The sequence below is a fragment of the Nannobrachium achirus genome (genome assembly GCF_963921795.1).
Source record: "Nannobrachium achirus genome assembly, chromosome: 8".
NCBI classification, from domain to species: Eukaryota; Metazoa; Chordata; class Actinopteri; order Myctophiformes; family Myctophidae; genus Nannobrachium; species Nannobrachium achirus.
In genome coordinates, this window is record NC_137817.1 from 36,037,767 (window position 1) to 36,063,993 (window position 26,227).

Below are 26,227 nucleotides of genomic sequence, written 5' to 3' on the forward strand. Positions count from 1 at the left end.
CAAAAACAACGTTGTATACGAATGTGCAACAAAGTACAAATCAGCCTTCAGTTTTGGCCCTGCCCCTTTCCTTCTTGTCCATCTGATCTTACATCCTCAAGCTCTATCTTACACACCAAGTCTTATACCCTACCACCCTTCTATCATGCTTACATCATAATAATTGGACTGTTATATGTCAATTGTTTCACTGAATGCCTTTTATAGTACAAAGTCCTTACCCCTGACCTACATAATTGTATCCTCCACTGTGTATTGGTATTACTGTACTTGTATTTATATAAGAAAATAATTATGCAATATCTAGGCATGCTGTGGGCCAAACAGAACTTATCATCGTTTATTTTAATTATTTATCACTGTAACAATCACTGTAACAATTAACTTTGCCTTTAGAGTTTGACTGAGTGATTGGCAGCAATTAGAGCATCTCTGTAAGCACGATGGATTGTCTGTCATAATGTCACATACTTTTCTATAAAGTCACCTGTGGCAACACAGGACTGTTATATTGACAAACTACAGCTTTATTCTGCAATTACACAGGGCAAGAACGTGTAAGACCATTGTAGCACAACTTTTTATTAAGTGTACATGCTGTTTACGTTTTCCTTTTTTACTTTTATAAGGATCCGGAATAATTCGGACAGGTTTTCTAAAAGTGAAAACTTTTGACCATTTATTCAGCACCGTTTTATTTCACTAGTGTGGGTTTCTAAAGGGCACATTATTTATAGTTTGTGGAACAGAGAGAAAAAGAATATTCACACCTGGTTACAGATGACATTCATCAGACTTGGTTTGAACCGAATTTTGTTATATAAGAATCATGACAATTCCAAACAACATTGTTTTTCAGACTACCTTTGGCAAGTTAAAAAAATAAAAATAAGACCATATAAAGTATGTATCAAGTTAAAGGGCAATCAGTAGTAAACAGTATATTATTACAGTACAGAACAGTAATAAAATAGAATTTTGCCTATTCCATTCGAAGTCTGATTCCCTCAATCCAAGCTTGCTAACAGCAATCAAAGAGTTTCACTACTACTACTCCTACAACTAAAATAATTCATAATTTATGATTAATTAAATGGCAACATCTGCATATAGCCGTAGTCTTAGAAAAACAAAGCCCAGGTTAATTGTGCTCGTGGAACTAAGCTGGTCTTCTAAATCTCAACTCTGAACCCTTCTGTTCCAGGGTAAATTGCCTTGTCTAAGCATTGCTGTCAGTAAAACGGTTGAAACATTCAATCTAAATGTTACTGTCTAATTTCCTCTTCTGAAACATGTATATGCCAGTTTTCCCTCTCTTTGTTGAGTATATTTTTGCATGCCTGGAATAAAGGTTAACATGCATGGTCCATGAATTGTTGTTTGGCTTTTGATGTTGTCTGCAGTGACTAAAGTGTGATTTGCAGCTAGAATATCACCATCTGTCAGTGTTACCAACTTGTACAAAAGCCATGGTTCACAAAGCCTTTACCTGTGGCTCTTGACTTTATGGTCGTGAGCAGGACAAGAGGGGGAGCATTAGGGCTTAAGTTAGCAAGCAAACTCCCTGTAAATCATCAGCACAAAGTAATTCCATTCTCCATTTTTCATGGTCTTGGCAGCATGAATATGACTAATGGGTGGCCTATTAAAAGGCACAGGATCTCCTAGCAGATTTTGCACTTTAGTCAGGGCCCTCTGTGCCTGATTACAAACTAATGGTTTGATGCCCAGCTTGGCCACAACAGAGATTTAATGCATACTAAAGGAGGTCATATATTGCACAAGAAGACAGTCCATTCACAAGTATAATCCAAACCCAAGATCCCATTCTTAATTCCACACTAGGCCTATATGACCAAAATAAAAGTCAGCCCTGCTCCTGGAAACAATTTATGAATGGGCTTTTGAGTTTTACATGAGTTGCAGGAGCTACAGAGAGCAAACAAGCAATAAGAACAAGACATGCACTAATCAATTCTATGACGAATACGAGTCCAAACTACAAAGGAAATTCTGGGAAACTGCAAGTGTGGTTGCTGTGACGCGAGTCACAAGGAATCCGCTGGGATATGAATTCTGTCTTACAATTTATATTAGATATTGTGATGTCAAGTGAAGCATGACCAAAAGCTTCACTTTTCTGTTGTGCAAACCTCTGCAATATGTTAGATAAAACACTTAAGTATTCACTAGAGTGTACTTCTGTGCATGTTTAAAATAATGGATTTTGACTTGAAATTTGATCAAAAGCACAAGTTATCAAACTTTGTAATTGTTGCCCAGTTCGGCTGTGATGCAAATCAGCCAATCTTGTCAATCACCTATAGCTGCCTCCTCTGGGACAGCATATGGGATGTATGAAAGATGGAATTATGTTACTTTTGCTATTCCCTGTTCAAGGCTTAGATTAGAACATCTGATAACTACAAAGTAGAAACCGCATTGTGAGACAGACTATCAGCCACAGGAGGTGACACAACAAGAGTGATGCATTCCCGTGGTGAAGCCATGAGAATGTCAGCTTTCTAAAGGATCGTGGGGCGCTGCTGTCAATCTCCAGACAGTCCTGTAACATTATCTTTCCCCAGCACACCTGGCAACCAGCCTTGCTGCCGGGTGTGATTGGGAGAATCAATAAAGATACTTTCCTCTTGTCCTCGTCTTCAGTTAGCTGGATTGTATTGTTTTTCCAAAAACCTAGAATTCAAACTACCTAGAATTACTTTGACATTGCTATAGAATGATGAAATTATATTGAAGAACCTTATATATATATATATATATATATATATATATATATATATATATTTTTTTTTTTTTTTGTTTTTTTTTTGTTTTTTTTTTGTTATTGTATATACAAGATGAGTCTTTTTTTCAATGATTTTTCTCAGGATAATTTTAAGTCTTGACAATAGATTTGTGATTACACAACCCATAATTTCCAGGTGAGCATGCTGTACATGTAACATCACTTATTCAAAGAATTGTTCTTTGGGCTTTTTCATCATGTAATATCACTTATAGGCTACGTCCTGATAAAGCACTCAAATTCATTTCAGAATGGGACATACAGTATTCTGTAAAAGTTCAAAAGAGAAACCATGGTATGGTAAAGTATCAGTGTGGACGTAAACATTTTAAAACTATACAGGATGGTTTGTGCATAGTACTTGCTGGCCTATTTCAACTCAAGTGTTGTTGGAAAAGCCCTGCCTCATAAATCCTGAATACAGTATCTAATGACTTCTCCAAGAAACAGCATCCTGCAAAAGTTTAAATGCATCCTACACTAATTTGCGCGAAACATCCAAACAGAGGTAAATGAGGACAATGAACCATGCAAGTTGAGAGTTGAGGCAACGTTAAAGGACTGTCCAAGCCAAGAATAACCATAATAACCATTATAACGATAATTATGACAATGATGTGAGCATCCAGACTGATGAATGAGAACGTTCTGTAAACATGCTGCGTGAGTGAGCGCAGTAGCAACAGGTCTATGGCAGCAGCGGTGGCAGCAGCAGCAGGCCACGATGACGCCTCCTCAGCAGCAGCGGACGAGTTGCAGTACTAAATGCAGGATTCCCACACATTTTTACCAATTAATTTCCAAAACGTTTCCAGAATATTTAACCCAATTTCCAGGACTATATAACAATAATTCAGCTCAATAACAGGTCGCTTACTCCTATGCGCAATGCCCAAAGACAGGTAGTGTATGCCAGTGGTTTTCAACCTTTTCAGGCCGTGACCCCCGAAATAATCAGATTTGAACTGGGGACCCCCCCACCCTGAGGAGCACTAAGAGTTGAGGAATTTTGTATAACACGGTTCTATTGTGAAAATAGCAGATCTACATGCTCACAATGCCTCGCGTTGCGAGGTGTTGTGAGAATGTAGATCGGCTATTTTCACAATTTCTGCCTCTAATATTTGACAATTTGGCCCATGTTTAATTTGTAATTTCAGAGGTATTAACAAAATCAATAACCAAAGACAATGCATAGCTATTTTTTCCAGGACCTTCCAGGACCCTTGATAAATTCCAAAACTTTTCCAGTACTGGAAAAATATTTTTCTAATTTCAAAATATTTCCAGGAATTTCATGACCGTGGGAACCCTGTAAATGTCTTTACTTAAAAGTATCAATACTGCAATGTAGAAATACTCAGTTACAAGTAGTCAATTTTTCAAAATGTACTTGAGTAAAAGTGCAAAAGTATTGGCATCAAAAAAGGTTCTCATTGTGCAGAATGCCCCATTTAACAAGATCACGTTTTTCACGTGATCTGCTATTTTCAATTGGCCAAAATCTATATAGGGCTGAAGTAGTTAAGAGTGTTTTGTAATACTGATAAAAGTAACTACTGTAGCAACTAAAGTTTTCAAATAATTGTAGTGGAGTAAAAGTACAACATTTTCCTCTGAGATCAGATCATGGAGTATAAGTAAAAGTATTGAAAATTAGAAATATGGTACTCCAACTCGTCTGACCCCCAGGTGCAGGCAGCAGCATGCCCACCACCCCTGATCGTCACCGCCAACCAAGTGAGGCGTCAGCTCACCTTGACCGATGTGAGGAAGGTGGTGGGCCTGGACAACATCAACCCTCGGCCGGGTGCTGAGGGTGTACACTGAGCAGCTTGCAGCCACGCCACAGGATCACATCAACCTCTCCCTGAGGCTGGGGAGGGTGCCTCAACTCTAGAACTCCTCTGACACTGTCCTAGTACCCAAGAAAGGATGCCCCTCAGTCCTCAATGACTACAGGCCAGTGGCTTGGTAGCCATGAGGACTGGTTATATATATATATATATATATATATATATATATATACAATGCCAGTGCCACACATGGTCCAAATACTAACAACAGGAGTAACATCCACTCTGAGGACAATACTTTACTGAGTCTGTATTGATGTCTTTGGTCTTGGGGTCGGTTTGCATTTGGGGTTGTCTGTATTGATACTGCTTTTGCTCTTGGTCTTCGTGGTTGCCTACATTTATTGCTGTCCTCCATACATCCTTTTGCACAACAATACAGTACTGATACTGTAATTCTGTTTTTCCCCCAGCAATAAACAAGAGCAATATATAACAGGATACAGTATCCGCAATGTATCCTGTGGTATACTGCCGATACTATATTGCTATATTTTCTTCACCGTTATTATTCTTGGTGTGGACAGTCCAGAGTTTCATAGGGCGGCCATAGGTTATTAGTGTCGTACTGAGAAGGTCACCAGTTTTCCCCCCGGCCCAGTCTATTATGGCCCTGAGCAACACACGTATTAACCACCCCCAGGGTGAAGCTGACATTTTAATTGTGGGATTAATACGTTCATTGAAAATCTAATAATTTGATTCCAGCTGTGTAACGCAGCTTCAGCCTGAGAACAAATGTTTCTCAGCAAGCTGCCTTTATTGAATGCTTTGACATGCACGTAAAGAATCCCAGGCTTTGCTGAATTGTTTACCAATTATTTTAATCACAGCTGGAAATGTTCTCTCGAAGGAACTTCCACCCCACTCTTCAATGTCCCTTGCAAGTACTGTAGCTTTCAATCAAAGGTTATTGCACAGGTTTTGCATAGTGCGCCACTCTAACGGTAGGCTTTGACAATCATTTATATTTATAGATACCAAACCCATATTGCACTTTTTGTGCCCCGGGAACATTGGGCTCATTTGTTCATATGGTATGGGAATGTCCAGGAATTTCTGAGTTTTGGGGAAAGGTCATAAGGACTATATCGGACCTAACAGAGGTACAGTTTCCAGTAGACCCATTCGTGCATCTTTTGAACGATGATTCTAAACTACATCTTAGGGAAAAGACCCGGAAAGTTTGGCTTGCCGGTCTGACAGCAGCCAAAAAGATTATCGTTCAGAGATGGAATCCTCCTCAGACACATTGGCTGAGGAGTTTTCTGGATATATCTTATCTTGAGCTTTCTTCTGCAAGGATTAATCAAGCACAACAAGGAACATTGACATTGTGGACGGACCCGATATCTGAACTGAAAAACCTACTGAATAGATAATTCTATGAATCGAATGTGTGAATTGTACGTGGACAATGGAGGGGTGGGTTGGGAGGGGGGATTGATATTGAAGTTGATTGATTACTTTGTATTTTGTTGTTGTATTGTTTTTTATACAATGTGGAAAACAATTAAAAATGTAATGATATAAAAAAAAGTTATATTTATATACCACTTTGATAGTGACAATCATAGTTCAATCACCATCATCACCATTACTTTCCCCACCAATAGACCTATTTTATTTGATGCTATCTTGATCAAAATGAACACTTCAGTCTAAGAATGCATTAACTTATTCAATGTTTGGACTGTTATGGAAGATCACAGTTGTCACAAACAAAACTCACCAGATGACAGACTGCAGTGATAGAGAGCAGTAGTAGAGAGGTCGGATGGGAACTGCGAGGTTCCCAGTTAGATCCCGGGCTCTCCCAGAGTTAGTGTCAAGTGTCCTGCTAACACAGGGATGCTGACAAAGATCCACTTGTCCAAGACAAATTCACCCTCCTGGCCCCCAAACTGTGGAATAAGCTCCCTGTCGCACTTAGAACGACTGACTCACTCCCTAGCTTCCACCGTGGCCTGAAGAATCACCTCTTCAGACTCCACCTAAGCCCATAGCAATTACCATAGCACTCGCCTACCCTCAATGACCATACATGAAAGCTAATGTAGATAGCATTCTTAGATTTTATATAAAGTGTTTTACTGATTAGATTAGGTGCTTGGTCTGCCTACGTAATTTTTTTCTAGACTGATATTTCTATGCAATTGATGTATTGATGTATTACCTTGCTTATTGTATTGATGTATTTATTACCTTGCTTATTGTAAGTCTGCTAAATGCCTGTAAACTGTATTAATATCCCACGTTGCTATTGAAAGTGTGTGATACCTCATTGCTATAGTATTATAATCCTAAAATATAATAAGTACTTAGTAGTTCAGTGACCCATAAATGAAAACTAGTCAAATGTTTTATAATCTTGAGTGCCTGACAACACCACATTTTTGTACATACTGAATATGAATAATTTATTAATGCACATTTTACATCTGATGATTACTAAACCGTCCACCTTCATCACTTTAAAAGACCATTCAACTAAAAATCCTTGCACCTCAAAATATCAATGACATTCAAAATCAGAGTCTCTTTAGGCCGATCTCGGCACAAAGTCTTTCTCCATGTGAGTGTTATCAATATAATCATTTAACCACTTAACCACAAAATCATTCTAAATCATTTTCAAAACATTTTAGAAATTCTTTTGTACATTTTCACGTATAACGACATGCCCAAAATTGGGATGCCAGGGTTAAAGTGGTTAAAATCTAGTCCTATTGGTACATTTGGTCTCTCCGATCCCTCACTGGTGATTGAAGAGCACCCGACCACCAGTCCTCTTCTTCTCCCATTGCTAAGTACAAATCAGGTAGTTTGGTTGGCTGATGGGGATGAAACTGCTCAACAGCCTCCAGAGTTCTCCAATCACCGCGCTTGAGTTTCCTGGAAGTTTCCGCGCTCCAAAGAGCAAAGTAACCCCACACTTCCTTTACAAAAAGCTGTTGGCCTCTGGGCCTGTTGGTCAGTGCAGAGCATAGAGCAGCAGCAGAATGGTGCAGACCCCAATGACTCCACCTAGAATGAGGGAGTCTCGCCTCTTCCGCAGGTTGACTCGTTGGATGAGGTTGTTGATGGCTGGGAAGCGGTCTAGAAGACATGCGAGTTAAGGCACATTCAAAAGATACTAAATGACAGGTTAAAAACTGTTCACGTTTCTCAAATATCTTATAGACCTACTACAATTTTAAAAGGGTGGATTTTGGTTTGTTTGTGCCGCTTCCACCATTTATCCAAATGGCTCCAAACTTGCTTGGCACAAACATTAGTCATGGGGTCTGCCCTTTACAAACTACTTTTGTCAGACACTCCTGCCTATCAGCACTGCTGTATTGTACAGAGCCATTGAGAAAGTTGTGCCATCTCCTTTCACTCCATCCGGTCACGAACGTGGCTTTTCTGACCCCTCATTGCTGCAACGCTTCTATCTCAATGGCTGTGGAAGTGTATACATCAATGTTTATTCCATTTGGCTGTGTTTGCTTGTTGTAGCTTATTACAGTATATTTGTGTATTATTGACACAGACAAGAAACTACAGTAGACTGTCGTTTATTTTGTGACTATGGTGCTGACATTGCTGACAGGTTGCAGAAATAAAACAATATCACAAGTGCCTATTGTGTGTTAGACCAATCACACACAATATTCCGTCGGATGTCGGTTGGAATTATGTAAACGCTGAAACCTTTTAGTGAAAAGTATGATAAATTCCATTCCCATCACCACTACCTGCATCAGTCTGTGTTTGTCCATGGGAAAGAGAACAAGCTGCAGAATGTTTTTTTTTTTTTGTTGTTTGTTGTTGAGATAAGGAGTGAATAACTATTTAAAATAACCTGCTCTGTGATTCATTCAAACACGTTAACTTTTATTTATTTTATAATTACCGGAAATAACATTCTGCATTCATAATAAATTCTCTAATTTCAGAAATAATTAGACTACTTCTTTTTTTTTTCTTCCTCTTAACCCATTTTCACCCAGTGCCAATTGCCTATGTAATCCTGGGCTCTGCTCTCCCTCTGCCGCGCCTGGGGAGACAACAGACAAACCTCATGCTTCCTTCAATGCATGGGTAGTCCAAGATGTTTCTTTTCACCTGACAGGGGGGATTTCCCTGGGATGGACGTAGCACGTGGAAGGAACACGTTATTCCAACCAGTTCCTTTCCCCTCCATCAGGCGCCCCGGCTGGCCAGGGGGAGGCATTATTGAGACCAGGATTACTGCATGTTTTTGTGAGGGTATCAACCCTAGGAGACACGGGGAGAACATGCAAACTCCACACAGAAAGGCCCTATCGCCAACCCCACCTAGGGTGTGGGTGCTGATGACGCGGAGGGAGGAACACGCCCCCAGCACCCACAGCATCCCCCGGCGGGAATCTAACCCAGGACCTTCTAGCTGTGAGGCAAAGCGCTAACCACTGCGCCACGTGCCACCTTTGCTGACTACTTCTATACAATATACAGTACATCTCAATATAGATTACACTCAGTTGGGAGGAGAACACACAGTTCCGGGGGTATGGGTGGGGCTTTCACATAGGAAGGAGCCAAACGCCCAAAGGGTGATATTTTCTAGTTATATACAACCACACACCGTGAACTTTATACATTATTTTCAATTTACGGCAAAGTTTTTTTTTCTCATCATCCAAGTTTGCAAGAAGATAACATATTGTAGACAATAAACCATTTCCTTATTTGATCAATTACACATTTTCTTTTAGATTTAGTTCTACAAACACACTGTTAAGCATCTACAGGCTACAAAGTTCATTTATTTAACTTTTTTTAAAATACAAATTAATGTTTACTGAGTGATAACAGTCATAACACATGATATAGAGGATATCTTGCACAGATGGTGTGCCGTGACATTTTGACTTGCCCTTTGTTGTGACCTTGGGCACAACAAGTTTGAAAAGCACTGCCATAAGGATACTGGCCAAAGTGTTGACCTTGCTCTGAATGGACTTCAGCACTCCCCTTTGTGAGGTCATGTTTTCCTTGGTTGCCATGGCAATACTAGAGAGGAAAGGGAGTGGGGGAGTGGCACGAGAAAGAGAGAGAGAGAGACTATGTTGAAACATATCATTGCACCTAGTTGCAGTTCTCCATATAGTTCTAAAATGCTTTCACCCATGAACAAGAAGATTATAATCATGATAGGTCCCACAAGTGTCATTACCCTGCCTAGAGAACGCATAGCAGTGTGGTGGAAACACCATTAGTGCAGCTATGGAAGGAGCGATCGTTCAAAATGAGGTTACAATTGGAAGAGAAGTCATAACAGTAGTCAATGCAGGGGATTACATCCCAGCCTGCAAAGAATGATTCTTCTTAGGTGTAAGAGCAAATGCTATTCTCCTTCTGCTTAGTGTTTCTGATGGCAGATTTTTACAGCCTCAGCTTATAGATCTGCTATGTTGACACATGACACCCATATAAAGTTAAATCGGGTCCATTTGTGTGTATGTGTGTATGTGGTAGAGAACATGGGAGTGTGTGGTACACAATATGTGTGTATGTGGTGTGGTACTTGTGCCCTGAAGGAGAAGGGTGTAGAATTGCTATCATAATGTACTTCACCCTCAAAGTGAGGCTTCAGCATCTTTGAGGGCAGGAAAGTGCAGCAGGGCAATTGGCAGGAAAACCCAGCCTCTTCACTCTGCTTCTGTGGCATCGGTTACACAAGCTAATCAATATCAACTGCTAAAGCCCACGTCTCAGCCCCTCACTGGAGGTGGTGTTGCCGAGAGGTAAGACAGAAGAAACCAGCTGCTGTCGCATCCTACAGATCCCACTCCTTCAACGGTTTCTGTTATGACTCTAGAAAAGCCGCTAAAATGTTTTGCCGCATACAGGCTAATTCAGGAGATGATATAATTGTGCAGAGGTGCTAACTGAATCTGTTTAAAGTGACTTAAAGAGGCCATGCTCCCTTTCATTCTCATGATTTTTTAGTGCTGTGATAATACATCAAAAAGTCTATTTCACAGTACACTAATTCTCCATCTTTTTTTAGGAGTGGGAAGGCTTCAGGAGACAGGCCCCACCTAAAACACCATCCCACTGGACTGCTTTAATTCATGCAGCTCACACCAGCTGGAAAATAAGCAGATGACATATCTATAGTGTAAGTAAGATTAACAAACAAGGTTGACTCTAATTGATTTTCACTTGCAGGTTTGATGATGCAACGGTGAGGCCTCAGCCACGTGACAAGCAGTTAAGTAGTCACGTCTGGGGACAAGCTACCTCGAGCCCTGGGTGACAGGGTCCCAAAGGAGGACATAGATAATGCTCAACAACAAGATGGATGGATCACTGTGGCTGTTTACATAACTAACTATCTATAAAAGCATATAGATAAACCAGATGAGTAAGTGAGTGTCTGTACCTCTGTATATACACCCAAAGACATCAAAAACTGTGAACACAAGCATAGACAAAATGTGTGTGCGTGTGTGTGTGTGTGTGTGTGTGTGTGTGTGTGTGTGTGTGTGTGTGTGTGTGTGTGTGTGTGTGTGTGTGTGTGTGTGTGTGTGTGTGTGTGCGCGCGCGCGTTAAGTTGCAGCAGTGTTGCTTGCAAAACAAGGGCCTCGATGTGTGTGTGTGTGTGTGTGCGCGCGTGTGCATGTGCGTGCGTGCGTGTGTGTGTGGACAATAGGGATATGGATAGACAGAGAGAGATGAGATGACAGATAGAGATGATTCCATGCCACCCCCTGAGGAGTTAAAAGTTGCTGAGGACACAGTGCCAGGGAGATCTCTGCTGTGGATCATGTTCACAGTGAGGAGAGAAACACATTTGCTGACTCCAACACTGTCAGCTAGCCTGTAGCTAAATGCTAAATGCATTTGGGAGATGTCACACAAAGAAGGCACAAGCATGAGCAACCATATACTGTACAAATGCATGCAGACTTTTCCAGCTGGTCATTACTTGACATTAAGTTGGACAGGGTGTCAAATAATGAATGAGTGGTTAATAAAAACTTTCATTTCATTGTACAAAGAAAGAAAAGAAAATACATGTGTTGAGCACACTTGTTTTTGCTTGGCAATGGAGGGAGGGAGGGAGGGAGGGAGGGAGGGAGGGAGGGAGGGAGGGACGGACGGACGGAGATATGTCAGAATGTGGTTAAATGTACAGAAACAGGTAGCGCAATGTGTGCCACCGATGATAAAACCACGTGACTGACAAAGGTAGCCAGCTACACGAGTCAGGCGGCTGCTAGCAAAGCAATCAGACCAAATGGTATTAAGTGCGGTGCGGTGCAGTGTTAAGTTAATCTGTTCATCTTTGACTTAATAGTGCAGCACAGGACATACACATGAGAATGTAAGCTATGATATATGATGATGATATATGAGCTGATATGGTCTGAATGTGGTAGCTATCAAAACAGGTCGCACGCACCGAGGGAAATAAAGTACCTTGCGCCTGAACGAAACACATGCATAATGGTGATGTTCCTCAGAATGGGATTTATTCACCAAACATGCATATAATCATATTTGATGATATATATAGTTGATGATATATATCCACAATAATTATTTTATACAATATACCAAACTTTATGCACATGTACATTTGAGGATGCTCTTTTATTTGCTCTTTTATTTTCTCTTTGATCTTTTGCCCTCTTTTTCTCAAAAATCTTTCTACGTCATTATCTTTATTATTACTATATTTTTAGATTTTTTTTGTTTTGTTGTTTGCTATTACTGCATTGTCTGAAGGATGCCAAACAAAGATATTTTTTACTCTTATGTACCTGTGCAAAAGACATAACAATAAAGTACAAGCTTGAACCTTGAACCTTGAGTTTCCAGTATCCCATCGTGCATTGCGCAGAAGGTGGGCGGCAGTTCCAGTTAGCAGCTGCGCCGCAGCCGAGCCGAGTGTGACATAATCATAATCAGCCAAAGCAGTAGCCTATATTAATAATACCCGGATGTGTCCCACCCATGATACCAACCACTCCCATCCACTTCAATTGAGAACGATATTTTTTATCTTTATCTTACCCAGTGGGAATGACCCTCAAGACATGCATACCGGTATATATAATTCTATGTATAGTAGTACACCCAGACCCAGTCCTGTTCAGGTCCACGTTTTCTGTAATCTGAGACGTATTCTTTTCCATCTACTATTAGTAGACTACACTACCACAGGACAGCTGACAGTGCAGTCTCTACAAATACTGCAATAATTATTTTATAACATTCTGACAGCTCCACAGTGCCCTGTTCTATAGTGGCCTGCCCTCTGCGTTTCTTATAAAATTAGCGAAAAGTAGCGATTCTTACATTATCCGGGTCAGCAGTCAACTCTCAAGCAAACTAATTGCTTTTACTTTTCAGCACAAAAGGTCATCTGCTATGTAGTTGTTTTTAACATGCAATGATTACATTAGCTTCTAAATTCGTACTATTCAATACATTTAATTGCTAGTGTCTATATGGCATACATTAAACCTGAGATGACAATATCTGGCTAAGTTTGTGAGCTGATTATAAATGTGACATGATTGTGTAAGCCAGTACACGGTTTTGCCACCTATCCACTGTAGGCCGCTCAATCAAATCTAAATCTTATTATGGCAAAATGTGTGATATCAGTAATCATAACATGACAGAAGCTATGTCTTACCTTATTGTGTCATCCATCAGCCGGTCAGAACTGTAAACAAGGAAAGAGGGAGAAAGAGGAAAAGGGGAGAAGAGAGAAAACCTTGGTTAGTTATGGCAAGGAGTGTGGTGAATTGAAGAGGATTGAATGAATGGAGCTCTACTCTGTCTGAGGGATTGGAGAGGCACTGATCAATGCTCTGTTTCTCAGAAACCTGATCAGGTTGCCAGGATGCTACAAGGAAGCAAGGAAGTCAAGGACTTCAAGTATCTGGGCGCATGGGTCAACTCAACCGAGAAAGATCTTAAAGTGAGGAAGGCACTTCCATGAAGGGCCCTGAACGGCATGACCAGTGTATGCCGTTTGTACCCCCGTCAAATCAAACTCAGCTTCTTCTTTGCTACGGTTCTCCTCTATGGCAGTGAATGTTTGACCCTGAAGCCAACCCTGCAGAAGTCTACACTAGAATGAGAGCACATGTTACCAACAAGATCCTGTATGAGGAAATACCAAGGGTGAGCAAGAAATTTGCAGCCAGGAGAATGAGACTCGCAGGACACTGCCAAAGCCATCAGGAGCTGCCAGCCAGCCAATTGGTGCTGTGGGAGCCAACACATGGGCACCGGTCACGAGGACGCCCCACGTAACATACATGGATGTACTCAAGAAAGACGCAGGAGCGCAAAGCACCAACGAGCTGGCAGGATGTATGGAGAACCGGGATGACTCAGGCTCCATGTGAGTCGCGACTACCTGAGTTTAAATCCAATTCCTGCCATTTCTCCCCCTCTCTTCCTGTCTCTATATTGTCACACTATTAACATTCAATATTCTGAATTATGTGAATGATTTCGTTGCCTTTTGCAATACTGTGGTTCAGGTGAAAGAAGATAAGGATATTTACGCACCAAACGTAGTTGTCCTGACTACTACTACAGACTGGCACGTTCGATGTTGGATGAAATGTGTTTACATATTCACACCACACAAACGGTCGACTGATGCAGCTTGTTACGTGCCTGCGTCAGATGAAATAAGATAAAATAACTCTCCATGCCAGGAGGTGGCAGGTATCTCTTGTTTAAATAAAACAGGCAATGTCTCTGGCTTATCTAAGCTTGCTGTTCTGCATCAGAAGTAGATGAGATGGAAGGAAAAAATACGAGAAAGCGCAACAACAAGGCAAACAGTCGACCAGAGAGCTCTACCCCCTCTGCGCCACCTGCTGCTATTGACGTCCGACAACCGATGTCTGTAGTGACGCCTCACTACAATCGACGGCCGTGTACACACCACCTATACACTGCACACAACAGATATTCTGCCTCAGACGCTCTCCAACACTTATCATCACCAATGTCAGGTTTGGTGTGAGCAAACAAAAAACACAAAACCCTACTTGGGGTAAAAAGTAGATAAGAAACAAATTAAGGCATAGAATAAAAGACCGAAGGAAAAACACTAAGCAAAAGCTTAGTCACTGTATCAATTCTGAATTGTCCACGGCGACATCTGAGAATCGAATGCAAAATATCCACACCTCTACCACGGCACACACTGACACCTGACCTCACACCCTGACCCTATAAAGCTGAGTTTGTATAATCCTGATCTGCAGATTTGAACTTGCCTTTGTTGTGATGTATTAGTTGGTCATATAACACAGTGGTGAAAAGCTACTGTCAATTACTAGTCAAAAATCAAGCTGTTATGAAGCACACAGTACCTTACTTATTAACCATTTACTAGAGCCGTATTCGATGTGTGGCTAGACTGTAGTTATCAACAGACTGCTACTGTCTATTCTTGATGCAACTGCTCTATCCTCTCACAGCTGTGTTGACACTTCTGATGCACTCAAGCACAAACTTATGAAACTTTGATTACATGTCATGTCCTGCACACAAGCTCATCGGTCACAGAATAGCCTTCCCTCGTGTAAGCAACTCAACTCCAGAAAGGTCTGAGAAAACAGTAGTAATTAAGGTAGGTATGGCATTTTTTATGGATGAAATGGAAGAAAAAAGCAAAGCTTTTCATACCTAGAAACACAATTACCTCAGGTTCAGCCATATAAAATGGCTGCCTCTGAGCTCTAAATGAAACAATATTTTTACTGCTGCATTCAATGAGCATCACATCTATGAAAATGTCAAGCAGCGAGGCGGACTTCAACCTGCGCTGCAATATGACTAAAATGATGTAGACTGTGAAAGAGGTATCAATCTTCTCCCTTCCTAATAAAAATCACACCCGTGTGAACTGAGCGGTGGTTTACCCCCCCCCCCCCCCCCTTCCCCCCTGTGTGTGTGTGTGTGTGTGTGTGCGTGTGTGTGTGTGCGCCTGGTCTGGCCTGAACAACAGCGCCCCTCCCTTAACATGTGTGGTCATAAAAGGTACTGCAGGCTACATACAGACACACACACACGGACGGACGGACGCATACACACACGGCCACGTATAGGAGACGGTGTAACCACCGCTCAAAAAACACAGCTAACAGGAGAACTAGAACTTCATTTCAGCAGCGGTGTGGAACAAAGTGATTCTGGGTTGAATTTCCCTCCTAGTTCTGTTTGTTAAAAGATAATATACAGATTAACTGTGTGTGTGTGTGTGTGTGTGTGTGTGTGTGTGTGTGTGTGTGTGTGTGTGTGTGTGCGTGCGTGCGTGCGTGCGTGCGTGCGTGCGTGCGTGCGTGCGTGCGTGCGTGCGTGCGTGCGTGCGTGCGTGCGTGCGTGCGTGTTTTCTTGCTCATTACTGGTCAACTACTGTAATAGATTCCATAAGCAAGATTGACAAGTTATGTTAAGAAAAAGAGTGCAAAATAAACACAAAAGTGTAGAAGTAAAATCTTATCACCAGCTTGGATGGGCATGTTGCCACTACAAACAAAGACATATGGTCTTTCCTGCACTTGCCTACTCATCTGACACTGAAGCACACCTTCCAGCACTTGACTCATTCTGACACATTCTGTAATAAAGTGCTCAATCTAAAGCCTGTTTACATCACCTCACTCCATATTGCTTTCATTTATTTTCAGACTGAAGTATGGTTGATGAAGACATATTAAGCTAACAAGGTTAGCACTGCGTGACTAATAGTTATAAATTGCTGGGCTTCTGTGCTGACATGGCCATTCCTGGTCTCTCAGACTACAGTCGTTAATTAGAGGAGCAACTCATTGACATTAGGCTGGGATTTTGTAACTGTAGGTTTCTAAACACCCACAATGAAGTAATTAGCTGAAAATCACTTAGCTAGTTATACATCATTAGCTAATATAATCTCATTTGACCTGATTAGCTAACAGCGCATTTATCAAAAGCAAAATATAGCCAAAGTAATGTTGTTAGCAGATATGTGTGTGTGTGTGTGTGTGTGTGTGTGTGTGTGTGTGTGTGTGTGTGTGTGTGTGTGTGTGTGTGTGTGTTCTCTAATAGCTCTAATAGTACTGTAGGTACATTTTGATCATTATACAAGCAGGAGGCAACATACACCAATTGTGTTGTCTCTTCTGTGGTGTAGTAGGGGATCAAATCCCCCAAAGATCCAATTCCCAACCAAATCAATTATTTGACAAACTTAACACCTCTGCATTGAATTATAAAAGGTTGGCATTTCAGTCATCACTTATGACATTTTGAGAGTTAACCACATCTAACACAATACAGTGTTCAAGCTTGATGGTCAGAAGTGAAATCTTAGTGAACAGTATCACTAATTAATGCGATCTGATCTCTAGGGACAGTGGAAACCTACCATGGAGTTAACTGTAACATACAAGTTCATGTGCTGAACTGTTAAAGAGGTTGTATTCATGATCATGATGAAACATTGCAGTGACGACTAAGCTACAGATAATGAGGTTTTGCTCCCATCTGATGTGGGGATAAATCAACTTGTTTGGTATGCTCTCGTGTGGATGGTTCCCACATGGGGCACAGAGAATGGGCTGAGTAGATCCAGAGAGGCTGCTCTCGGTCTGAAAACGAGTCTACAGAGACCAGGCTACCGCCCCACCAGATCAACAAGGGTGTCAATATAGCCTGCTTTGTTTTTGTACCAGAGAGACATTAACCACTACATCATTTGTCTTCAACAGGATCTACAATGTGAGCTTGCAGACTGGCTATTTTCTCATTTGTTGTGAGGCTCTAAGTTAATCTCACACAAGCAGTAGGCCACAGAAATATCTCCACCATATTTGTTTACATGTTTCATAGTTTTTCAACTATTTAACACATTATAATATACATATTATTATACGGTATATTTAAGCTCTTATCAGGATGAAACCTTGCCCAAATCTTTAGTCAGAGATGACTTGAGTATCTCAGGGTCTTGTTCACGAGTGAGGGGAGGACGGAGCAGGAGATAAGCCAGAGAATCGGAGCAGCAGGAGCAATATTGCAGTTGCTGTACCGCACTGTTGTGACGAAAAGAGAGCTGAGCCAGAAGGCAAAGCTCTCGTTATACCGAGCAATCTTCGTTCCTACTCTCTCACCTAGGGTCATGAAGTGTGAGTCATGTGTGAGTGGACTGTTGAACAGTGATATAGGATCCAAGATGGCGGACGCAGCTACTACTGCTCGAGGTGCTCCAAACAAACCTCGATTAAAACCCGATATATACACAACGGTTGATGGAAAAACTATCGTGGAAGATGAACTACTTAACTTCCTCATTGTTAAAATGAAGACTGTGAACCAGGATGACATTGTTCTGATGGCTGTTAATCACTTTGGGTCCGAATGGATTGAAGGCTCAAAGAAAGCACTGTTTGATCTGTGCCCAGGTACACAGCGGAATGTAGACCACAGAGGGCCAAACAAAGATACAAATAACGTCAAGAGTTGTCTGAAACTACTCAACGAGGTTGGTGAAAATGTTCCTCGCTTTGTTTCTCATCATTTAGATGAGTTACCGCCGATGACTTTTAACAGCCTAGATGTCTCCTGCCTGGTGAGCAAAATCGAGCGCTTAAGCGCGGACATATCCTCTATGAAGCAGGCTGTGAGTGTGCAGTCAAATACCTGCGAAGATCTCCGTGTGATAACCACGGATATACACCAACGCTTGTGTGTGATTGAGCAACCTGTTGCCAACAAGAGGAGTGCGCCAGAGGGGGACCCCCTATGGGTCCCACCTGCGCCTGTAGCCTCGGAGTTGGCCTTGTATGCACCCGCTGTGGAGGCGGTAGCCTCGAACACCGGCCGGAATAGCTCCTCGTACAACGACGGGAGCAGCGCTTCGAACAACGCCGAGAGCAGCGCCTCGAACAACGCCGGGAGCATCGCCTCGAACAACGCCGAGAGCAGCGCCTCGAACAACGCCGAGAGCAGCGCCTCGAACAACGCCGGGAGCATCGCCTCGAACAACGCCGAGAGCATCGCCTCGAACAACGCCGAGAGCAGCGCCTCGTACAACGCCGGGAGCAGCGCCTCGAACAACGCCGGGAATAGCGGTGTATCGAAGTCACCTGAATGGAGCCGTGTGGTGAAGAAGAACGGGAACCGCAAACAAGTCCCGGGAAAGTCTACAGCACCGGCCAAGCCTCGTTTCACACTTTCCAGAGAAAAGAAGACATACGGCATTGTTGGAACCGGTGCAGGGGGGGACATACGAGCTGTCAAGACGAAGATGGTGAGTGTGTTTGCTACGAAATTCGCACCTGACTTGAACACAGAAACACTGGCAAGTTACCTTGAAGACAAACTGTCTAGAGTTGTTACTTGCTTGAAGATAGACACTGACCAAACCCGGTACAGCTCTTTTAAAATAACAGCTGAATGCAAAGAGATAAGCGAGATGTATGATCCACAGCTTTGGCCAGAAGGAACTTATATACGGCGGTTCTACGAGCCACGCAAGCCTAGGCCTGCTGATACGGGGGTTGGTGTAAAGTTGCCGCCTGTCACAAGGATGCATGAGCCCGAGGCTGGGGCTTTAACGCAACGATAGACTTGTTTATGAACTATGAAAGTTGTGTCATATAACTCGCGTGGACTGCGCCTCGGTCAGGGTGCAGGGGAGAGAGCACAGCGTGTTGTTATTGACAAGCTTCTAGAGAGTGCAGACATCATGTGTGTACAGGAGACGTTTCTAGCTAAACAAGATCTCGATAAACTTAATGCTGTTCATAGTGATTTCCATGGGGCAGGGGAATCTACAACAGATTTAAGTACTAGAATAATACGTGGCCGCATCCCAGGGGGAGTAGCCATTTTATGGCATAAGAAACTTGATCCACTTGTCAGTGTGATTAGACTGGAAGTGGACTGGTGCATAGGCATTCAAATTGTGCATGATAATAATGTTTTTATCATCTTAAATGTTTATACTCCTTACGAATGTCACAAAAACGAGGATGAATACCTTAATAGGCTTGCTTTTATTAGTTCATATATTAAAGAAAATGAATACACATGTATATATGTCCTGGGTGACATGAATGCCGATATCTCAGACAGCAACTCGATGTTTGGTAAGCATTTAGTGCAATTCTGTAAAGAAAACAAGGTTATCTTGTCCAGCAAGGTGCTGCTGCCAGTAGGCAGTTACACATACATCAGTGAAGCATGGCATTCAACATCCTGGTTGGATCACTGTATATCGACAGCTGATGCTCATGACAGCATAGAGAAGGCTGAGATATTGTATAATATGGCCACAGCTGATCACATGCCTTTCAAAATAACTATAAATGTTAAGGGTCTACCCGAGCTGGCCAGTTATGGTAGTCAAAAACAAGGTGACAAGTTGGACTGGGCAATTCTCAATGAAGATGATTTGCAACACTATAAATCACTAACTGATGTGTACTTAAGTAACATTGACATACCAATTGATGCCATTACCTGTGGTAATATTAACTGTAAAGATGATGGCCATTATAGTGAATTGTGTCAGATGTATGACAACATAGTAACATGTTTAATTAATGGGAGCAAACCTTTTAAAAGAAAAAAGATCAAACAACATAATATGAGACCTGGATGGAATGTCCATGTTCATGAGCTACATGTAGAGGCTAAAGAAGCTTTTAAATGTTGGGTGTTAGCAGGTAAACCCAGGCATGGCCCTGAGTGTGAATCTAAGAAGCTTGCAAATGCTAGGTTTAAATATGCTGTACGCTATATTAAGAGAAATGAGCAGGCCATGAGGGCAAATTCTATGGCAAAAAAGCTTCAGAAAAATAATGTTTATGAGTTTTGGAAGGAAGTGAAGGTGGTTAACAACAGTAAGATGCCAATGCCTTCCAGTATTGATGGCACTACTGGGTCCGAAAATATTGCTGAGCTGTGGAGAAGACACTATACAAACATATTTAACTGTGTCAAAAGCGATGTCTTTACTATTGGTGAGGTTACCCACAGTGATGGTGTGATCTTGAGACCTAATGAAGTGAGCAGCCTCATTGAGAAATTGTCTGTTAACAAAGCTTGTGGCCAAGATCAGATAACAGCAGAACATCTGAAGCATGCCAGCCATAAAGTTTCAGTGCTGCTTGCTATGTGTTTTTCAGGGTTGTTGATGCATGGTATACTGCCTGAATCTATGTTGTCTGTCCTGCTAGTGCCAGTAGTTAAAAACAAAACTGGGAAGTTAACAAGTATTGATAATTATAGACCTATTGCACTGGCAAGCATCCTATCCAAGGTACTAGAAGGTATCCTTATGGAGAGGCTCAATGAATATATAGCTACTACTGACAACCAGTTTGGTTTTAAGAAAAAGCATGGAACAGATTTATGTATTTATACACTTAAGGAAATTGTCAGTCAGTACAGAAGATGCAACAGTACAATATTTATGTGTTTTCTTGACGCGTCCCAGGCGTTTGATCGCATCAATCATGGTAAACTGTTTTTAAAACTAAAAGAGCGTGGTGTCCCATTATATTTAATAAGGATCCTACAGTTTTGGTATACACACCAAACAATGCAAGCCAAGTGGGGAATGAGTACGTCAACTCCATTTCTGGTGACCAATGGCGTTCGCCAGGGAGGAATTCTGTCTCCGGTACTCTTTAATTTGTACATGGACGATCTGTCTAAACAGTTAAATGAGTGTAAAACTGGCTGCATGGTGGGTGATAACCTTATTAATCATATGATTTACGCAGACGATTTGGTAGTACTGTCTCCATACAGTGCTGGCCTACAGCAGCTACTCAGGGTCTGCTCTAAATATGGAATGAGTTTTGACATAAAGTTTAATTCAAAAAAGAGTGTGGTGATGATCTCTAGAACTAAGGATGATCAGAAGCTCACCTTTCCCTCTTTCTCTTTAGCTGGTGAAGTACTGGAGGTGGTTAAAAAGTTTAAATACCTGGGTCATGTTATCAGAGATGATCTCTGCGATGACGAAGATGTTCAGCGCCAGTGTTGTAAATTGTATGGACAAGCCAACATGCTGGCTCGAAAGTTTCATATGTGTACAGATGATGTAAAAATAGCTCTTTTTAAGACATATTGTACTCCATTATATACAGCCCACTTGTGGTGCCGATATAGCAGTGGAAAAATTAAGAAACTTCAGGTGGCATATAATGATGCTTTTAGAATATTTCTGAAACTCCCAAGATGGACGAGTGCTAGTGAAATGTTTGTGACTAGTAACATACCAACCTTTCATGCGGTACTGAGGAATTTCATGTTTAAATTTATGTGTAGACTCATTGATTCAAAGAATGAATTAATTGTGGTCTTGACGGATATCACACAGAGTGATATAAGATATACATCCTGCTTCTGGAAACACTGGAGGCAATGTTTATATGTTTTTTAAAAAGGAATGTAAACAGTCTGGAACTGTATTTATACGTATTGTTTGTCTGTTTTTTGTATATATGTTTTTATGGACCATGTGTCTGAAATAAAGTTTATCATCATCATGAACGAAATAATAAGAACGTGGATACAAGAGGTCAAAATGAGTTTTTTTCAGAAGGGTAGCCGCCTAGCCGGCCTCTCTCTTAGAGATAGCCTGAGGAGTTGCTCACTTCAATTGGAAAGGAGCCAGCTAAGTTGGTTTGGGCATCTAGTATGGATGCCTTCCAAGCGTCTCCCTAGGGAGGTCCTCGCTGCAGGTCTCACTGGAAGGAGACCCCCTGGAAGACCAAGGACCAGAAGGGGGCCACATTAAGTCAGAGATCCTCATCAGCACCATGTCGTTCCCATGTGGATCCCGAGATCCACACCTTTGGAAATATTTAGAAATTGTTGACAACTTTCACTTATGTCCTTATAAGATATACACAAAATAGTTATCAAAGTGGTTGAGAGGCACTAACGCACGATTGGACATTCACACATTCATACAGTCACTGCTTGGGTTGCTCATCAAAAACAATACTCTCAGCAGTTTATTCCCACTTATTGGAATCAATACTGACAATGTTTCAGAGTATAGATGAGAAACAAACAAAGCTGCTGTTATTACCTAATCTCTGGCTTCTGTAAATCCCTACAGAGCAGCAGCAGCAATCCTCACAAAAACGACGTAATAACTGCTCAGCAATAATTAATACAATATTTCATTTCGGGGATGGTGTACTGGCATAAGAGTGGCTAAACAGACACTATGCAGAAGATCACTCAGGGGGATACGTCTATGCATGTGCATGCATGCACACACACAAAATGATGAATGCAGCTCTAGGGGCATCAGTGGATACAGGCACTGCCATCTCTTGCCACCTGGTGTACTCAAAGAGACAGATAGATGACTGGATATGTCCCCATGTGTGTAATGAGACGCCCCCTGTCTGACCTTCCAATTTTTTATGGTTAGAGGGAGGCAGCATGACATTGTGTGTGTGTGAGTGTGTGTGTGTGTGTGTGTGTGTGTGTGTGTGTGTGTGTGTGTGTGTGTGTATGTGTATGTGTGTGTGTGTGTGTGTGTGTGTGTGTGTGTGTGTGTGTGTGTGTGTGTTTTGCTGGCAAGCATGTCTACTGATATCAAGATCTACTGTATGTGCAGAGCTAGCACTTTTGCGTTCCAACAAAAGTCGGGCACTCTTCCAATCCAGAGTGGTGGTAATATTTAGCTTCTCAAGAATTATGAGTGTAAAGAGAGCAATGAGAGAGGGGCCGTTTGACGAGCTGTTACTGTAGATATGGGATTTTGCAGAATGTTTAATTTAGTCCAACAGTTCAACCTTTGCCATGAAATAAAGGACACTAAACCTGAAAAACCAAGTCAAATCATTTTGATGAATAGGTTGATATCTGATTGACCTGCATTATTATCTTGTAGAATTGAGTGAGGGAAAAAATAATCTAAAATAGAAAAGAAAAATGAAGTACCACATATCACCAGTAAGACGCCATAATGGCAAGGGGCGACTGTCAGGGGGTCTCGACCCACAGGTTGACTGCCGCTCGCGGCTTGCTCACGGCACGCTACCCTGAAACGCCTGAAACGCTTAGCCCGGTCCTCTCCACAGTCAAATCTCTGATGCGCACTGCACGAACCGTTGTTTTTAGATCGTTATTCACGTTGAGGGTAAACAAGCATAAATCAGGGCGCCCGCTGGCCTGGTGGTCAAGGCGCGTACCATATACTAGGCTATGATGCCTGCTGGCGTCGCCGGTTCGATTCCCGATCCGGACGACCTTTGCCACATGTCATTCCCCATCTCTCTCCCCATTTCCTGTCAGTCTACTGTCCTATCGAATAAAGGCATAAAAAGCCCAAAAACAAATCTAAAAAAAAAAAAACAAGCATAAATCATGAAAAGACAATCCCAGTTTGTAGCACCAGAGCACTTAATAAACACAAATGTGTTCCATCTATTCTCTTCCTCCTTCCACGGGAGGTTGTTGTCAATCTGTGAGTCGAGACGCGGCAGTCAACGTGCGGGTTGAGACCCCCACAGAGGTCTCGAAACTTAAGACTGACGGTCGCCACTCGCCGTGTGTGTGCGCGTGTGTGGGGGGGTAGACAAGCTTCACAGGGAAGGCGTTTCAGGGTAGCGTTTCAGACACAACTGCTGCAGGTTTCCATAGTAAATAGCTCCCTACGGTCACAATAATAATCCTGTTATTATACAATGGAATTCAAAATATTTCAAAACCTTACAAAAAGGGGAATGTATTTATTATATTTTTATGTCAAATTATGACAGTCTCCGTCACTAACTGACGAGACCATTTGTGCCCAATTCGGTGGGTAACCAAATCATGTATTTGCAAATCATTGTAAGCCAATCATAGCCCCAATATGACAATTCTTAGCAGTAGCTAAGTAGCAATAACTAATCTGAAGGGCGGTTACCTACATATATGAGACTTTGCATCATAATCCAAGGAATCCAGGATAAACAGATCAAGAGTTATAGGCCAAAAGTTTTGCGGCCTTATATAATGCCACCATGAGGTCAATTTGAAAGATTTGGAGAGAAGGTTCTTTCTTGGCCTACATGGATAGGGTGAAAACATAATTCCCGGCCCCAGCCATTCTGGCTTGGCGGAGAAAACAATGACAGTGTTCTGATCCAATTTTACTTCAATGGTTGGAAGGTTATCTTGTACAGGTCACTGTAGTGGTCAAGTATTGACGCATTTCATTTGTCAGGGGCCAATCTCAACACATATTTTTAGCATTGGTTTTACTTAGAATGCTGCATTTCTCTTCTTGTTTTACTTGTTCTTTTAAATATATATTTTTAATGCATGTCTATGCATTTACATGCATCTTTGCTTTTAAAGTCTTGAACAATCTTTCCTGTGAAGCACATTGAGTTGCACTAGTTGTCTGAATTGTGCTATATAAATAAAGCTTGATTGATTGATTGGTTGGTTGAATCCATTTCTTGGACTACTTATTGATGTATTTGTGTTCCGATTTGTTCCGTTAATGGCCTTTAAAGCTAGATTCCCTGCATGGATTATTTTCTAAATGGGCAGGGCATGATATCGTACCTTAATGTGCAATCGTTTCTACAGCCTACATCAGGATGTTGATGAAAAAAAGAATTGTATTATTGTAGCCTGGCAATGCTAGATTGGTCACATGGGCTCAATCGCACATTCCCGTTTGAGTGATCCCCAGTGTTACCTCTTCAATGCTGAAGCTTTTCCCCCTTACAAAATGGTTGCATTCACCTCATAAACGAGTATAATATAATAGAAAACCACCTTTAGGGAGCAGGTCAGGTTTCTCATAAATTCCCCATTTTATAGTTTGTTGTAAGACAGTGTGGGCCAAAAATCGCCCTTCTACGAGCTTACAACACATTGTGGTGCGTCGCGTCCTGATGTTGTAGATCTGTTATTTTTTGAAAATATTCGCTTATAATAACATGTAAAAAACAGAAAAACCAGGGTGAACATGTTTGAGTCTGTCTAAATAACTACTGTACACTGAATCTAATTGGAACACTGGTTACCGGTATTTATTTCCGAAAGGACACATAATGAGCCTGTAAATCTGTTCTTTGACAATGGACAACTGTATGGAGAAAGAGGTGGTGGTGGTGGTGGAGACACTGCTGCTATACGAAGGTGGGAGTGGCAAATACAGGGGCAACTGGAAGAGAAAAGTGAACCCTCAGCTGTCGCCCGTCTGCTGATGGTGCTCACCCTGTAAATCATAGCTTATAGAGGCATAGGGAGGGGAGGTGCTGTGAGCTGCGGCAAATACTGATTCATGGCGTTTTTATATGCATCAATGAGATGGGCCACAGGATTTATACATTGCACGTTCTATCAGGACAAAGTTGCACAAGGGGAGAGAGAGGCTTTAGCTATTGGTTTGTGTGTGAGTGTGTGTGTGTGTCTCTCTCTCTCTCTCTCTCTTGAGTGCATGTCCTTAAAAGGCTGCAGCTTTGCTGCACTGGGTTACTTGCCTTTCCCCTGTAGGATGGGGCTCTGCTGCAGTCATTAAATTACT

General features: G+C 41.7%; 1 protein-coding gene across 1 annotated transcript in view; it reads right to left on the reverse strand.

Annotated features, from left to right (window-relative positions):
- Positions 1-7,064: 7,064 nt before the first annotated feature.
- gosr1 (golgi SNAP receptor complex member 1) overlaps positions 7,065-26,227 on the reverse strand; it is a 42,096-nt gene continuing 22,933 nt past the window's right edge. Inside the window, exons 7-9 of the mRNA XM_080731312.1 lie at positions 13,346-13,375; positions 9,623-9,705; positions 7,065-7,764 (exon numbers count right to left, since the gene is read on the reverse strand). Coding sequence (XP_080587438.1) covers positions 7,640-7,764; positions 9,623-9,705; positions 13,346-13,375 — 238 coding nt within the window. The 3' untranslated portion in view covers positions 7,065-7,639. The remainder of the gene's footprint in view (positions 7,765-9,622; positions 9,706-13,345; positions 13,376-26,227) is intronic.